At 37.4% G+C, this 17,808-nt stretch overlaps 1 protein-coding gene across 2 annotated transcripts; it reads right to left on the bottom strand.

The window, feature by feature from the left end:
• Nucleotides 1-886: 886 nt before the first annotated feature.
• c22h12orf56 (chromosome 22 C12orf56 homolog) lies at nt 887-17,808 on the bottom strand. 2 transcript variants are annotated; one of them, XM_059325502.1, is made up of 14 exons: nt 17,351-17,808; nt 14,099-14,294; nt 13,496-13,511; nt 10,362-10,566; nt 10,127-10,282; nt 9,205-9,293; nt 8,948-9,092; nt 7,505-7,599; nt 4,814-4,903; nt 4,637-4,724; nt 4,476-4,550; nt 3,331-3,408; nt 1,535-1,716; nt 887-1,154 (listed from the first exon to the last, which is right to left on the bottom strand). In XM_059325502.1, exons 1-14 carry the CDS (start codon nt 17,600-17,602, stop codon nt 1,043-1,045), a joined length of 1,779 nt encoding a protein of 592 aa, XP_059181485.1. In that variant the 5' UTR covers nt 17,603-17,808; the 3' UTR covers nt 887-1,042. The 2 variants fall into 2 exon arrangements, with proteins under 2 accessions (XP_059181485.1, XP_059181486.1); XM_059325503.1 differs by lacking the exon at nt 887-1,154 and adding an exon at nt 1,224-1,392.

The raw sequence follows: 17,808 nt of genomic DNA, 5'->3' as shown, positions 1-17,808 counted from the left end.
CTGTCCAAAAGAAAAGTGAAAGAAAAATGTATATTTTGGTTAAATGTGATGATTTAGTGTATAACCTTGTGTAGACAATTGTGAAAGAAACATGCTGAAGTTATTAAAATGCTGCTTTTAGACTGACTGACGACAGTCAAGGGTTAACTCCTCTCTCACAAAAGAGACGTCTGGTCTCCAAATGGAGGCGTGGGTTCAAATCCCACACAGAGATTTCACCCCCTTCAGCTTGAAGCTGACACACTTTTAGACTCTTAAAACCACAGTTTTACTTTGTTTTGGTAACTCACATCCAAACACACACATCCTACCTGACCATGTGACCTTCGAATAACGGTACAAAATGTGTAGGAACTACTGCAAAATGTAGGTAAACTACTAGTTCAATCCCCAACATTGCTTTTAAATAGCAGTGAAGTGCCGCGCCATTGACTTCAGACCAGGTTTTCGGCGGTTAATGGTGCAATAGTTTCTGCTGCCTTATTATAGCCGTGTTTCCACTGAGTACTTTTTGGAAAGCAGCTGAGTGTTTTGGCTCCTCCCACTAGTAAGTTTTCCTCGGCTTCTGTTCCCATTCAGCTAACCAACAGAGTTCAGATGTGACAACAGACCAACGCGACGTAAGAAGTGCTGCCAACTTAGCGACTTTGTTGCTATATTTAGCGACTATTCAGACCCCTCTAGACACTTTTTCAAAAAAGCTACTAGCGAAAATCTAGCGACTTTTTCTGGTGTCATTGGAGACGTTTGGAGACTCGTTCCTGCTCTTCCTAACGAGTAGGACGGCACCGTCCCAAAGCACTCAACACATCTCATTGACACGGCCATGGACGCATGCCAACGCTCAAGACAATTAACATTTCACAACAAAACAATCACACATGGATGAAAGTCAGTAGTGCTGTTATTTCTGCTGGGGTCGTTTGTTTGCAGCTGCAGATTTACTGCTCAGTTCGTCCGATCAGGAGTTTCACAGCTCCTGTGAAGGCACACACTGTCACAGTCCTGCTTCCAGGTGTAAGAGCACGTGTGTTTAATGCGATCATCTGTGCAGAGTCAGATCCAGGATCTGCTCCACCAGCTGCAGGGTCGGCTGGCTGATGGAGTAGTGAGGCGGCAGCTTCTCCTCGGCTCGGGACGGCTTCACAAAGTACCTGCAGGGAGGAGACGAGACACTTTGTGTACAATTACCATGCCTGTTTGTTTACAATCAGCGGTGGACACTTTGTGTACAATTACCATGCCGGTTTATTTACGATCAGCGTCGGACGCTGTGCACAGTTAGCAACGGCGGCCGCAGTTGTTGTGCATGCTGTCGAAACTGTCGCTAAGTGATTATGTGACGATCAATAACCATACGTCACCTCCGGAGTCTCGTAAATCCCTCTGGGGCTTTTTTTTGTAATGGAGACACGCAGAGTGAGCGGACATTTGAGAGGGCGTGGCCTGAAGCTTTCCCAGCGACCACTCTTCCCCCTAATGGAAACACGCCTTTCATCATGAACTTTAATCAGAAAACGGCTGCAGCACCAACCTGAACTCCTCCCTGAAGTGTGAGCGGAGGTGCTGTGCCAGCTGGTTGTTGTGCTGCAGGCAGGCGAGCAGCAGGCGACAGCGCTGGAACAGCAGCACGGACTGACCTGGACTCAGAAAGGTCTCCTGGGGGTCTGACAGACCCAGAACCAGCTGCTGGGCCTGGTAGTCAATGAAGGACAGCTGCAGAGAGACGAGGAGAGAAGAGGCCAGTTTTAAAGAACCGCATTTTCACTGAACAACAAACGACCAAAATGCAGCTTCACAATGTCCCGATCAAGTCTTTGGGTCAGTTATCAGCCCCAGTTCAAAACTATTAAAGATACTGCATATTTAAATGTGTTTTTTGAGCTGCAAACTGAATAATTTAACTATATACAGTCATGAAACACATCAATGCTGGTGTTATATATTGATATTTCCTACCAAATGTATCAAAATCTGCATTTTTCAAGGCTCAACAAACCCTCTCTGCATTATATTTTTCACTTTTGTTGATATTGTGAGACTAGTCTATGTGACAGCTGATTGTAGCAGGAGGGGGAGAAATAAATAAAAAGTGCAGAATGGCCCTTTTTTAATCGTGACAGGAAAGGAAGGAGACAAATGAAACACACCTGTGAGGTGAGGGGGAGGAGTTACAACTAACAAGAGCAGCATGGAGGAGAACAGAAAGAGGAGGAACTAAAGGAGTTCAGATTCTGGACATCTTTGCTCAGAAAACAAACAGCGGACAACAGCTGTTTGGATGCTACTGCAGACTTGCTTTCTTTTGAGATAAGTTCATTTTAAAGCTTCTCCCTTTTCTTCCCTTTCATTGCAATCCTTCCAACTGGATTGAACTGAGCTGCATAGAAAGTTGCATTTAAAGCTCTTTTTCTTTTTTAACATTCCTTCAGTGGACACACTAATGTAACAAGATGAAAACTGTTCTTCTGTCCCGTGTAAACATAGTTTTGGAAAATCTAAATACGTTTTTAAAAAGTTTTTTTAAAAGCTTTTTTAAAAGCTATGGTTTCAGTTATCTAAACTCTTAAAACATTTTTTTTTAAATACCTGCGTATGTGTGAATAAGGCCTTAAAGTGACAGGGTGGTTATTGTTAGTCTCACATCATCATTTTAACCAGTGTAAGCGACAGTTTAAAAATGTTATAAAATAACATACAACCATCTGTTATGCTTCAGATGCTTCCTTTTGTAAATGTTTGTCTACTTATTTAATTATTATTATTATTATTATTATTAATAATAATATCAAATTACCTGGCACAACTGATGCCACTGTTGCATTTTTATAAAAATAAATAAAATCTAAAAACTCAATATGTAGAAAAATAGAAGCATTTCTATTTGCTATATACTAGATTTACACATTTAAAAATACAAAAGTGACTATAAATCATTATATCAGTAGGCCTGTTATTACTCAAATCTTACTTTTAATATTTTGGGAATATGCTACAACCTGCCACGGACCACATTTGTCATTTTAATCGGTCAAAGTGTCAGTTAGTGCCAGTTAAAAATGTGAGGCTGCAGCCTGACTTTTTTTGAACACTGATTTTTGCAAATAATAACATAAAAAAGGACTGGATAACAGATTTATTAGCCCGACTGTCATAAAGGACAAGAGCAGCAGGCTGAACTTGACAAAAAACAGTTGAGTACACCAAGAAAGAAGTAATATTTGTTGTTATTTGATCATTTAACAAATGCCAATCCTTTAAAAAATATTTTGTACAATAACTAATCCAGGGGACATCTCTTCTAAACAGAGGGACAGTGAGAAAGTTTACCAGGTGAGGATGAGGCTGCAGGACTCGGAGGATCCAGCCAACGGACAGGAAGTTGTCAGCAGAGAAACATCTGCTGGCCTAAAAAATCAGAGCGGTTGCAATTAGGGATGGGCCTTTGGAAGAAACCTGCCAACGTTAACGATCAATTAATCGATTAATCGCTATGTTTTTATACTCCAGTATGTATAAAAACATGCATACATGGGCAAAATAAAAGATATATACAGTACTTTGTACCATGCAGTACCATGGAAAAGTCTGTTTTGATAACGAACGCTTTTATTTTGAATGGACGAAAAGAGACTTGATCCTGTCAATCATAAAACTAACTCATTAAGATTACACTCTAAAGATAACATCAAGGAGTTCAATGTTTTATGTTTTAGCCCCCGATGAGGTTAGTTTTCAAAGTAATCTTACATATTTAAATGTGATTTGTGTTTAAATAGGTTTTGGATAAAATTAAACTCATTAATTCATGTTAGCTAGTTTTGCTCCAATTAATACTCTTGTATTTCTGTGTGTTTTATAATTGTTATTGCAATTTTCAGTTTGCAAACTGGAGATTTATCCAAATTGATTCTCAGCTCATTGGCATATTGACGTACAGCCACAGAACTAAACGATCGGCGTGTTTCAGTTCAGTGATATTGATACGCAGTCAGAGATAAAATAAAAAATACGCAGATCGATTAAAAATTCCATGTGATCAACCAATACTTTACGACCATTTATCGATCATCTATCTATTATTCCCATCCCTAGTTGCATTAAAGAGTTAAGTGCAAATGGACTTCAACACACTTGCACACACAGACTTCATCCCATATGACCAGAGTTTATAGCAAAATGGATGTGACAATGTTAAAGAAAGAAAAACTGCTAACACTACTATCATCATAATTTTGATTTGCACATTTTTATATTTTACACATGCAGGATTTGCACAGGCAAACACATTAAGATTGGATCTTTATAGAGAAACAGAGGGTTTCTCCCTTGGCACCAGCCACAACGCTAAATAAATAAGTTAAGGATTGTAAAGATAAGACTATTATAATAGCAGTGTTAATGATCGACCAATAAAAGTAAAGGACACGCTTATCAGCCTTATTTATGTGTGTAAACCTGCAGTTATAACTCACCTCGTGGCCTAAAAGCAGCAGCTCAAAGAGCAGAGAGCAGGCGGCGTCCAGATACTCAGCTAGTAAGGCCTGAAGCTGTCAGAGGAGGAGAGCTGTCACATTACAAAACAGATGAAATAAACGATAAATCATGATATAAATGTGAGTAGAGAGCGGCTCACTTCACAGTCGACCAGAGATTTTTGGTTCTGTGTTTGCAGCTCTGGATCACAAATCAAGGCAAGCAGCAGTCTGGAGGCCAGGGCACCTCTGCAGGGGGAGAAGAAAGAAGAAGTTAGTTATCTGTTTAGATTGTTTTTAATGTGTTAAAGTATTAAAATAGACAGAGGGTTGTTTACTTTTTGGCACATAGCAGGCTGAGTCTGGCCGGTTCCACCTCCGTCTCTCTGAACATGACGGCGAGCGTCTGCGCGGTCAGAGTGCTCAGTCTGAACAGAAGCAATGAGCTAATGTTAAACTCACACATGTATAATATAATACAATACTGACCTACAAATACTCTTTAGCTCAGCTGATTTTTACACATGGGTTTAAATTTCTTAATATATCAATCAACCAATCAAACTTTATTTATATAGCGCTTTTCATACATATAAATGCAACACAAAGTGCTTTACAAAAAATAAGAATTAAAACAGACAATAAAAATGACAAAACCCAGCCCTCCCATCCCCACATACACATCTGTATGTACACATAAACAAACATGCACATGCACACACACACACACACACACACACACACACACACACACGCACGCACACAAACACACACTCAGACTCACACACAGCACATATTGATTGACAGTGTAGAGGCATGGCAAGGCACCGAGAATCCATATGAGGAATATATTATATTCTTATACAGGAACAAAACCAGCTTCCCATTAAAATGCAGGCAGAGGGCTGTGGAGGATCAGTTCTGGACTATATCATAAAGTGGGCTGGCCCTCTCTGGCAAACAGGCGAAAGAAACATTGGTACCTATTTATCTTTAAGGCTGTGCAAACTTCCCGCCTGTCATCACATAGTGTTCGTTGTGCACGAGTACAAGTTATTTGCATCGGTTGTTTATTATTTTGCTGTATAACGTGCATGTTATGGATCCGGACCGGTCGCCATGTTGTGATGCTTGATCCTGCACACAGAGTTTTATTTTTGTGAAACCTCATCACAATAAGTCCTGTATCTTGTTCATGTGTGAACCAATTAAAAGAGGATTTTCTAACAGAAAACTAAGGCCAGACTGTGTACGCCAGCATACAAAACATTTTTTATTTAATTTTTGAATTCTGTAGCTTGATTTGGGACTTTCCTGAAACTTTCTGCAACTGTATTTGGCTTTGTTCATTTTAAACAGCACTTTTACTTATTCATTTATCTTGGCTGCTACCTGTATTTTGAATCCGTACTGTTTGTAAATGTACAAATAATAAAAAAATAAATGTACTCGTCACTGTAAATGAGAGAAACCTCAGTGCCTTACCAGTTTAAATAAAGTGTTTGACCCTGCTCTTTTGTTTACTTTATTAAACATCATGCACACACTCATCACCGCTGCTCATTTTTTAAATTGACATTATTTGTCCCTCGGTGGACATTTTAACCCAACATGTTTGGATTTAATTGCTCATTGGCACACCGACACCACTGTTGCATGTGTAAGAAAACCCAGAATTACAACGTGTTAACTTCTTAAAACTCAATATGTAGAAAAATATTAAAATGGAGGCATTTCCCTTTGCCACAAACTAGATATACAAATTTTGCCAAAATACAAAAGTGACTATAAATCATTGTTATTACAGCAAATGTGGGACATGCACTTACAAATACATATCCCTTTTGTTTATCAATCAAAATGTACAATCAACAATGTTTGTTTTCCTGCAAGTAGGCTCTCTTGTGACAAAACTCCAATAATTGAAATCTTTATATTTGGGATTTTAGATGGTCATTGTTGCATAAAAAGTCTAACAGCCACAAAGCATATCGAAATGCATTATTATTATTAACCATGTTTAAAGCAGGAGGCACCAAACAAAAGTCAGCCTTCATTGTTAAAAATCACTTTTTTTTTTTAGCAATTCTAATATTTATTTATGTATTTGACACATCTACGCATGAATAAAACTATTAATTGATGCAGTAGCAGCAGGTGGGAAACACTACGACACATTAAGAGTCCTGCCACACTGACTGAACTACACGTCGACTGAAATCCAAACATTTTATAACTCTCTGTGTGTAACATACAGGAAGATAAAGAGACAGGTTGTACTTTATGAACAAACACTCTCACAAACACACACACACACACACACACACACACACACACACACACACACACACACACACATTCATTGACTCACACAGATCCAAAGTCTTCTGTCTTGTTAAACCCCCATAAGTGTGTTGTGTAAACATAAATCAGCTTATAACCTCTGAAGGTGATTTTTTTCCAGACTTTCAGAATCTCTCTCTCTCTCTCTCTCTCACACACACACACACACACACACACACACAAACACAAACACACACACACACGCTAATACACACACACATACATTGACTCACACAGACCCAAAGCCTTCTTCCTTCTTTAACAGCTATAAGTGTGTTGTGTAAAAATAAATCAGCTTATGACCACTTTTTCTGACTTTCCCACGCTCTGACACACCCACACACACATCCTTGTACTTGTGTCTTTGTGAGGACCCTCATTGGCATAGTGAATCCCCTAGCCCCTTACCCTAACCCTTTACCCAACATTAACCATCACAACTAATAACCCTAACATAAACCTAATTGTAACCTTAACCTTAAAACAAAGTCTGAACTCTCAAACAAGCCTTTAAAAAAGTGAGGGCCGGCCGAAATGTCCTCACTTCCCAAGAATGTCCTCACTCTGTTTATTAAAACGTGTTCCGGTCCCCACTATGTAGGCAGTACAAGAACACACACACACACACACACACACACACACACACACACACACACACACACACACACACACGCTCTGGAGCTTACAGTAGCTGATCTGCTGTGTAGGCTCCGCTGAGACTCTGACAGCCGTGCAGAGATTCCTCCAGAGTCTGAACCAGGAAGGAGCAAACCTCACTGGACTGAAACACACAAAAGTCCTCATGAACACATAAAACTTTCCTCAAATCTAATCCGGATTTTTAAAGTAGCCCAGAATCTTATTTTACTGCTACTTTCCACCTCTAATGCACCACATTTAAAACTCTGGGATGCTGTGTAAAACTACAATAAAAAAAGAATGCATCAAATTCAGAGCGTATATTTCCAAAAAAACTCAAGTTTATCAGTTTGAGCTTCGATATCTTATCTTTGTACTGTGTTCAGTTGAATGTAGGTCATTGCATTCTGCTTTTATCTGCTTTGTTTTTTCCAGCATCCCAACTGTATGTGACAGAAATACAGCATTTACTCATAAAGATGCACTTAAAGTTGGGGTAGACAGCTTTTTTTTTTAATTTGTACATTCATATTTCCATAACAGCCTTTCAGTATATTGTACATCAAGTGGTCTGAGAGAACTAGACCTCTGCACCTGCCCTTTGCTCATTTGTTGTCCGGCTTTAAAAAAAAAAAAAAAATCCGTCCTGTGACAAGAGACTTTGGTCACGGTCACGGCAGAGACGGAGTGTTCTTACATGATATTCTCACAGGATGTTCCAATAAAACCACTAATCAAAAAGAGTCTAAAAAAGGGTGTGACCCTTGACACAATAACACGTGCCAAAATCATTGACCCATGCCAACATATTTGCAAAGAACAGGATGGTCTCATAGAATTGCAGCTAAATAAGGTAACTGGGATCATAAATGGTGTGACTGGAATTAGTAGAGTTCAGGTTACTGTGTGAAGGGAGGGCTGCAGGGGGAGGGCTGGATTTTTATTTTTTTAAATTTATTTTTATTTTTTTTCACTTTTCCAGAAACCTGCCTACCCCAACTTTAAGCTTCTTCATCGCCACCATTTACACCTAATATTGATTTAATTTCTTATTATATTTTGGTCTCAAATCATGGAAAAAATGTATCAGACCACTCTTGTTTTCTTCATTTTCTTGTTCATTTTAATGCCTGGTACAACTAAAGATACATTTGTTTGGACAATTTTAATGATAACAACAAAAGTGGCTGATGAGAGTTTAATCTAAGAGCTGATGTCTAGACATTTTCCATGGTTTTCTTCATAATGATTTTGGTTATTATCAAGAAAACCATGTTAAATGTCTAGATATCAGCTCTTAGATTAAACTCTCATCAGCTATTGTTGTTGTTATCATTATAATTGTCCAAACAACTGTATCTTTAGTTGTACCAGGCATTAAAATGAACAAGAAAGCAAGGAGAAAACAAGGGTGGTCTGATCATTTTTTTCCATGACTGTATGTCTTTGATTTTATTTCGTGTGTGAACGTGTTTTTTTGAACGTCTCACCCTCCAGAAGAGTCGGCGCAGCGTGATGTTGCGGTGAGCGGCGGTCCTCAGCTCCTGCAGCAGCAGGTACAGACTCTCCACGCTGATCCCCTCCTGCAGGAGCTCAGAGCTCAGCTGACCAAACAGGTGAGCCGTCCGCTCCCAGCTGCACACACACACACACACACATAGACACACACAGACAGAAGCAGCAGGTCATTAATACAGATTGTGCCTCTGCTACAGCTCTGTACTGTGTTACAGCAGAGTTCTGTTACCTGATGGCAGGGAGTCTCTGTCCAGGAGAGGACTCAGAGGAGCAACTGCACCTCCTTCTGTAGAGCGGGTCTAACAACAGAGTGGACCTCTGAACACACACAAGCACAAAACACACACAAAAAACCTTTAACATCCTAATTTGAATATCTCTAGTGAAGATTACAATGCTCCGGACACGTTTTAAGGGGAGGCAAAGGGGTGATTTTTTTTAACTTTCAGATGTCACCATGAAACTTTAAACCAGTTTGTTATTAACTTTTTTGGCATCACAAGTTTTTTTAAATGTCATGTTTAGAGATACCCAAATGAGGTGTTAACTCATCAAATATGTGCTATTTTGCATTTATTTCCAGGACTTTTCAAGGACTTTCATGGTCCATTTTCAACGGTTGTAAATGGCATGTTTTAGATGAGTACATCCGGGTAGTTGAGGCAGAGCAATCGAGCGCAGAAAACGGAGGTGCTGATTGGCCGAAGAGGCGCTCTGTGTATCTGTGCTCGATTGTGAGAACTGAATGTTCAGTTCCAAACTAATAAATTCAGTTTCAAATTACAATTCAGAATCAGTTTTTCAATGCAATGATTCAAATTGAACAATACAAATTCAAATTATGTGATTGAAATGAAGTTTTCTAATGCAATTATTCAAATTAAGCAATTCAAATTCAAATATAAATAATTCAAATTCAGTTTCTGGTGGCACACATCAGCCCATAGACAACACATGTGTAAGTGCCATGGGTATATAATATATAACTATGTAATTTACTTCAGCTGTTAGGTGCTAGAAAAGCTTGAAAGCTGATATTAAAAAAAAGAGGATATTAGAAAAATACTAGACATGTATTATATTGAGATTTAAAATGAAGATTTAAGATGTGTTATTTAAATAATAAATAATGTGTCTCCGTCATCACTCACAATAATGAAGCTGTTCCATGAGCTCTGGAGGTGGAGGTAAAGTCTGGAGGTGTGTGATACGGCGTACAGATGCAGCTCCGCCTCCCTCTCCTCGCCGCTGGCCTCACAGTCTCGTCTCAACAGGCGGGACAGAACTGATCCGATCCTCCTCTGCACCTGTGACACACAATGAGCAGTCTGAGCTATTTTGCGTCCCAAATGTAGACAACAAGAGGCGTTAACTGTGGGTGTGTACCTGGCCAGAGTCCGGGAGGTTGAGTCTTTGAGCGATGGGGGACAGAGGGGAGGTGGGGGAGCCGGTGGGGGAGGAGGCTGTGGAGCGAGGCTGGGTGGGGGGCCGTGGGACCCTCAGGAGGCCCAGAGACTCCGGGTTCGGACAGGAGGCAGAACGGGTGGGCGGCAACAAGGGGACGTCCTCTGTTAGGCTGTCCCTGGGACTCCTGATGAACAGGGAACAAGATTCACCTGTTACAGTAGAACATGGGTCTCAAACTCGCGGCCCGCGGGCCAATTGCGGCCCTCGTGACGATATTTTGTGGCCCCCACCTTGATATGAAAGTTTAATGTGAGTTTATATGAATGGTACTTTACCATGTTGTGTGTGGAAGGTCCCTTTAATTACTTTTAAAAATAATTTTGTGTCTTTTTTAAAATAATTTTGTGTCTTTTTTGGTAATTCTGTGTCTTTTGGTCATTTTGTTTCTTATTTAAGTAATTTAGTTTTTTTCTGTCATTTTGTGTCTTTTTGGGTAATTTTGTGTCTTTTTAAAATAATTTTGTGTCTTTTTGGGTAATTTTGTGTCTTTTTAAAATAATTTTGTGTCTTTTTTGGTAATTCTGTGTATTTTTTTTTATCATTTTGTGTCTTTTTTGTCTTTTGGTAATTTTGTGTCTTATTTTAAAGTAAGTCAGGTTTTTTTCTGTCATTTTGTGTCTTTTTTTAGTAATTTTGTGTCTTTTTTTGGTCATTTCGATACTGCCTCCAGCGGCCCCCGGGTAATTAGAGTTTGAGTTTATTAGTTTATTTCTACACTGAGTTCTTTGTATTTTTTATTTATTAACGTTTTAAGTTTCTTTATTGTATATTTATTGTATTTATTTATTTTTTATATTTTTCCTTTTATTTATACAGATATAAGTTTTACTGAGGACATAAATGGCTTTGTTCCACTTTGGTGTCCCTTTAAGGCAGCATGCAAAATACTAGCAACAGAAACATCTAAACCTTAATAAAGTTACCATTTTAGCTGTAGATATACTTGTTTTTAACCAAGCCTTTGCATGCACATGGTGCTATTGGTGGTAGGTTAACACTACGTGTCTGCAGAATGCAATAAGCACATGACCAGTAGGGGCAGTGTAGAATAACTGAAGCTTCTGATGCAAAAACCAGCATTTCACTGCCATCACCAACATCTAAGTTTGAGTGAGCATTCATCAGAAACCTTGTGCAGATTCTCCTGTCCTAAACTGAGCATGCACAGAAAAAGGTTTCACAACCAAATAACCAACTGTAGCTGTAAGACTTCCAGAGTTACTGACAGAGAAGCAGCAGGTTGCTCAGTAATTAGGAATATAATGATCCAAACCGCTTTTATGTCCCCAAAGATTGAGCATTTCCTCTTTGAGGGTGTGAGTGTGAGGGTTTAATGACCTCCCAGGGGCGAGCTACACTCGAGCAGCAAGACAGATGAGTGTGAGACAACGTTTACATCACACACATCAGCTTTAAAGCAGTGTGGCGTTTGTTGTAACCAGGCAACAAGTCTGCGTTCAGTTAAAGTAAATGTGAGCGTACTTCCTCTCGTCCACAAACTGTTTCCTGACTGATGCACAAACACACGACACAGCTTTTTCTTAATTTTTCACATCAGTTGACTGAACAATTAGGGGGGAAAAAAGTAAAAAAAAATCCATTAATTTGCTGGTTCAGTGTCTTAACAAATATATTTTGTATTTGTCACATTTGTTTTTGATTACTTTTAATTCATTAATTATTTCGACCGTACCTAGATTGTACTCTGTGATGCAAACTCATGAAATGTTTTTTATTTTTTTATGTATATATTTTATTTATATTGTTTATTTTTATTTATAAACAACATAAATAAAATACATACATTTAAAAAAAATAATTAATTCATATTTTTTTTAAATTTATAAACAATATAAATAAAAACAAAGAACAAACTACAATGTACACATCATACATAAATTCAGTACCAGTATTTTTAAATGAGGGAGGAAAAAAAGTAATAAATTAATAACAATAGTAAGTTAAAAAGTTAAAAATGTAATTCATTGAAATACCAATAAAAAATGATAATGTAATAATTGCATAAACATTAAATAATCTAGTAAAATAAGTACTAACATATTCAAAGGTAGATTAAACAACGATAGTAAGTTAAAAATAATTTTAAATGTAATAAAATAATAAAAAATAATGTTTAATATTAATAATCAAATAAATAAGAAATAAAAAAATAAAAAAACGGTACCTAACCGTTATATAAAATAAAAATTTGGTTGGGCTCTGGGAACATTTTTGGATGTTTTTTTAAGGCATTAAAAGATAATAATCTCTAAAATACATTCTGTGGACTTTTCAGTTATTTTCTGTAACATTTGGATCTCAAACATATGAAACTTTGGTTGTTGCTTGTGTTACTTTTCTAAAGTTTCTCAGTAAATTGAGCAGCAGGTAAACTGAGGTGAGAAGCGGTCTCTCTTTATTAAATAAGTCATGAAGCTACCTGAGACTCTGAAGACGAACGTTACAGAGCCGGCAGACTGAGGCAGCTTTCACTTCACGCATTATTAAGTCCTTCCCCAACCGAAACCAGAGGACGAGATTTAAGTTTGAGGGAAATGTTTTCCAGCGACCCTCTCACCATCACGTTTACACATATATAAATGCAGGTATGCGAGCTCCTAAAGTTTAACCCTCCTCCTCTCTTGTAGCCCGGCAGACAAAAACAGCTGTAAAGGTTTTATAGTTTAAAGAGTTTGTCTGTCTCCGTGACTCCCGGACAGAATCTCTACGGCACACAGGAGTGAAAAATGCTAAATTAGACATAAAGCTTCACCCTGCTGGACAGCTGAAAGTCTTGAGTGTCGAATAATTCCTTCAGTTGTGAAAATAAATAGTGATTGATGGAAAAAAGCTCTAATTTAGTGAGGCGAGTGAGAATTTGGTCATTAGATTTAAGCAGGATTTCAAATTATTTTGTATTGAAACACCTTTAAAGTTTGCAGGAGTCGAGCGTTCGACTCTCAGACGGTTAAAAAGTAAAAGCAACCAGAGTCTCAGCTTCCTAACATGGATATCATCTGTCCAACCAGAGTGTGTGTGCGTGTAATCCTCACCTCTGTGCAGGATATCCTGTCAGGGAGAGAAAAGACACAGGAGGGTTAAAGTTACACCTAGAGGTATCAGGGGAAATAAACCGAGAAATAAAGAACACACGAGTGTCACTGCTGCTGTTTGTTACAGATTAAAGCTAAGAAAAAACAACTTCCAGAGGTTTTAAACACTGTCATTGCTCACACATCTCCTATATCTCTTTTATATTTACTTTATACTACAACAAATGAACAAATAAATGCAGAAATTAGACATTTTAAAAGCCAGTTTTTAACGGCAACAGGTGACAAGCAAACAAGTTTTAAAATGTTTGTTTTCTGAATGAAGTTCCAGACGATCAAAGTAATGCTGACTGCCGCTACTAGAACCAATACACTGATTTTGCCATGATTTATTTTTAATAAACGGATCAAAAGGATGCCGAAATAACTACATCATGATGCAGATGTGCAAAAAGTCTGATCTCATGCTTTTGTCAGGTCTGTCTGCAAGACGACAAGCAAACAACTTTTAAAATGTTTGTTTTTCTGAATGTAGTTCAGCTCAATCAGAGCTAAGCTATGTCATTTCATTAGGTAATCTGACATTTTATAACAGCTTTTTACCGTCTGAGGTGTGCGTTATCGTTGGGCAGTGGCTGGATCTGCGAGAGGGCGGGGCTGCGGGAGAAAGTCCCACCCTCCTGTCTCTCCTCAGCCAATCACGGCCCCTCGCTGCAGGCTTGTCAGTGACATAGGTGATCCGAATGTGCTGGCAGAGTTCTCGGTCCTTCCCGCTGAGAAAATCTGGGAGGTCATTGACCTGCAGACATGAAATGTAGATAAAGATCTGTGTTTAAAACGTGAAGTTGCATGTAAAACGTCTCATCACCTCACGTTTGGCATCAACCTACAGAAAATAGGCAGGTATAGGATTTGAAGTTTTAATACTGCAGCAGTTAGGTGAATAATGACTTGGAATATTAGATATTTTTTATTTATATATATATTTGTCTATTTCCCCATATATTAGATATATGTTTTTTTTCTGTAATTTTTTTACATAATATCTATTACATATTTTCTTTTCTTTTCTTTTACATATTTAGTAATTTCCGCATTTATTCATTATTTAGATTTTTTAATAATTACATCTATCAGTATTCCCTTTATATTTCGATATTTCTGTTCAGTTTTCTGTATTTTTCATTTTATGTTTTCCTTTTATTTAGTTAATTCTACGTGTATTTCTTTGTATGTTTTTTTTATCTATTATTAGTTTTCAGTTTCTTTTTATATACATATATTTCCTTATGTATTTCGATATTTTTGTTCAGTTTTCTGTATTTTTCATTTATTTATATTTTTCCTTAATTATTTCTACATTTATTTCTTTGTATCTTTCATTACAGTTTTCAGTTTCTTCATATATATATATATATATTTCCTTATTTATTTTAAGATTTTTATTTATTATAATTTACTGTATTTATTTCATATTTTTCCTTTTATTTATTCAGATATTTATATATTTTTGTCTTTTAAATTTATTTTTATATTCATCTTGTTCCTTTAATTTTGTAATTTCTACAATTATTAATTGAGATACCTTGAAAAAAAATTAATAATAATTTCAATTTTTTTCTGACCTTTTTTTGTCCTGACCTCCTATTACAATGTGGGAATTAGGCGACTGTAATGCAATAAGATTTTCCAATGAGTTTATAGCCCTGCTGTCGTTTAACACGGGCCATGATGTGAAGGTTAATGCAGTCGGATTAACTCTGTGAGGAAGGATTTAAACCTTTAACCTTTCACCTATGTGACATAATGAGGTGTTAACTAGAGACTTATTCTGTAACACACAGACTTCTCTTACATCAGAATTACGCTTCATGGACAGGAAATGGTTTTAATTTGTATATTTAATTTAATTTTCTGTTTTATTTAATCACCTAGAGCAAACACATTTTTACAATATCCAATTAACTATCTTATTAGGGCTGTTGTTTGGTCTATAAAATGTCAGAAAATAATTGAAAGTGTAGATTTCAGTGTCTTGTTTTAAGTTCATCTTTGCAGATAAGAACTAAAGAATGTCTGCCATATTTGCTTAAAGAAAACAACATGTCTCTGATTATCATTTATCCAGCAGCTGATTATAAAAAAATAGCTGATTATGTGGATAATGATTCATCTTATGAGTCAAAAACGGTCAAAGGCTGACAAAGAAAAGCATTCTTAACAGAAGATCCACCTGCTATCTTTTTGACAGCTGAGTAACTGAAAGCCAAGACATGTGGTTGAAAAAGCTCTGGAAACATCATGTAAGTGCTTAATGAAAAATGAAATGAATGTCAGTCACAGTCGTACAGCTGAATATTTTTCTGTCAATCCAGTCATTGATTTATTCATTTATTTAAGTTGTCATTACCGTTTTTAAGCAAACTGCACAAAAAAATATCTTTGACAGCTGTGTAACTGAAGGCGAAGAGATATGGTTGAAAAAGCTCCGTAAACATCCTGTCAGCATCAGGAGCATCTCAATAAATTAGAATATCATAGAAAAGTTTATTTATGTCAGTAATTCAATTCAAAAAGTGGAAATAAAACATTATACAGATCCGTTACACACAGAATGAAACATTTCATGTCCTAATTTATTTAATTTCTTCTAATTATAATGATTATGGCTTACATTTAATGAAGACCTAAAATTCAGTGTCTCAAAAAAAAGTTAATACAAAAGACCAATTTTAAAAAGTATGTTTAATATGGAAATGTTGGCCTCTGAAAAGTATGTCCATCTATATGACTCAATACTTGGTTGGGGCTGTTTGACTTGAACTACTGGAAATGGACTTTTACATGATATTCTAATTTATTGAGATGTACCTGTATGTGGATTTTGTGTTGACAACTTTATGTTAAAAAAAGTAATTGAGTTCTGGACATTTTATTGGAGACTTTTCACTGTTTTTGACATTGTTTAGATCAAATGTTTCATCTTTCAGCCAAGATTAATGAAACATTGAATGAATCTCAGTCACAGTCGTACAGCTGAATATCTTTCTGTCAATCCAGTCATCGGTTAATTCATTTATTTAAGTTGTCGTTACGGTTTTTAACCCATAAGAACCCATGGTGACACCCGTGTAACAAACACTTTACATTTTCTAGAATCTCCCATATTCAGCTTTATGCTTCACTTTAATTCATTAAGTCCCAAAGCCACACATACTCAACATCCTGGTGTGGTGGTCATGTGACAAGAAGTGACTTCTCCAAAATGTGTGTGTGACTGGAAACAGAAATGTGAAAAAGTAGCTGATTTCAAAAAGCTTATTTTTTGTTACTTGGGTAAGTTTAAACCTATTTAACAATTATAATCCATTGGGGTGTCCTGTATTGCATTTAACTTGTTCTGAACATATTTCCTGAACAAATTAAAGTCACAATTATGGTTATTTGTTTTTTATTTATTATTTATTATTATTATTCTGTTACTTAAAAACAAATCGGAAAAATAATTTGTTGTTAAATAGCACTATTAATGTCACAATTTTGATATATATTTTGTGGAGATAAAAAGAAAAAAGCAAATTTCTGTTTCTGTAAGCAGAAAATGTGTCTATTTTTTATTTTAAAATAAGGAATATCAGAAACATAAATACCATAAACGCCCAGTGTAACGTACATGTCACAGATCTTTGACATTTAGGGGTTGTATTTAAAAAAAAACAACACATCATGAATTAGTTCAATGTGTATATCCCCCATAATTTTCCTTTAAGGATTACAGGGTCTGGGTTCTTGCGGTTGTTAAGCAGATTTGACTAAAAACTGTAAAAGTTGAATGTGTTTCTGTGTTAAACTCACCAGCTCGATGTCGCGCACGCGGCTGAAGCTGAAGGCTTCGGTGAGCGTGCGCGGCGGGTACTCGGTGATGTACACGCGCTCGTCGCTCAGCACCACGTGCATGTAGACTTTATTAACGGTCTCCGAGATGACCACGCACGGCTCGTAGGCTCGGATCCGGTCGTACAACCCCCGGTCCGTGTTCCGCTTCAGGAACGAGTCCAGCTTGATGTTCCGGCGGGAGAGGAGGGCACCGGAGCCGGTCCGAGCCATGACGTCCGAGGCACCGGCGGAGCACTTAGGGTCAACTTTGTGACGTTAACCCCTACTCTGGTGCGAGGCAGGTGAGCCGGTGTCGCTTCCCATCCGTTAATGTTCAACTTCACGTAGATTCAAACTGCCGGTGCCGGTGCTCCTCCCGTTAACGTTACCCTTAAACTGACTGAGCAGGTAAACCAACCGCCGCTGTGTCGCTCTCT

This window comes from Centropristis striata, chromosome 22 (assembly GCF_030273125.1).
Source record: "Centropristis striata isolate RG_2023a ecotype Rhode Island chromosome 22, C.striata_1.0, whole genome shotgun sequence".
Classification (NCBI taxonomy): Eukaryota; Metazoa; Chordata; class Actinopteri; order Perciformes; family Serranidae; genus Centropristis; species Centropristis striata.
The sequence above is the reverse complement of the archived record's forward strand: the minus strand, read 5'-3'. Positions and strand labels throughout refer to the sequence as shown.

What these genes read in the sequence shown, in the direction of transcription:
- c22h12orf56 (XM_059325502.1), bottom strand. Translation starts at nt 17,602, where the DNA reads ATGGCTCGGACCGGCTCCGGTGCCCTCCTCTCCCGCCGGAACATCAAG. An exon ending in GCGTGCGCGACATCGAGCTG is followed by an intron (nt 14,295 to 17,350) that starts GTGAGTTTAACA and finishes TCATGTCTGCAG; the next exon opens with GTCAATGACCTCCCAGATTT. An exon ending in AGCCTGCTATGTGCCAAAAA is followed by an intron (nt 4,725 to 4,813) that starts GTAAACAACCCT and finishes CTCCCCCTGCAG; the next exon opens with AGGTGCCCTGGCCTCCAGAC.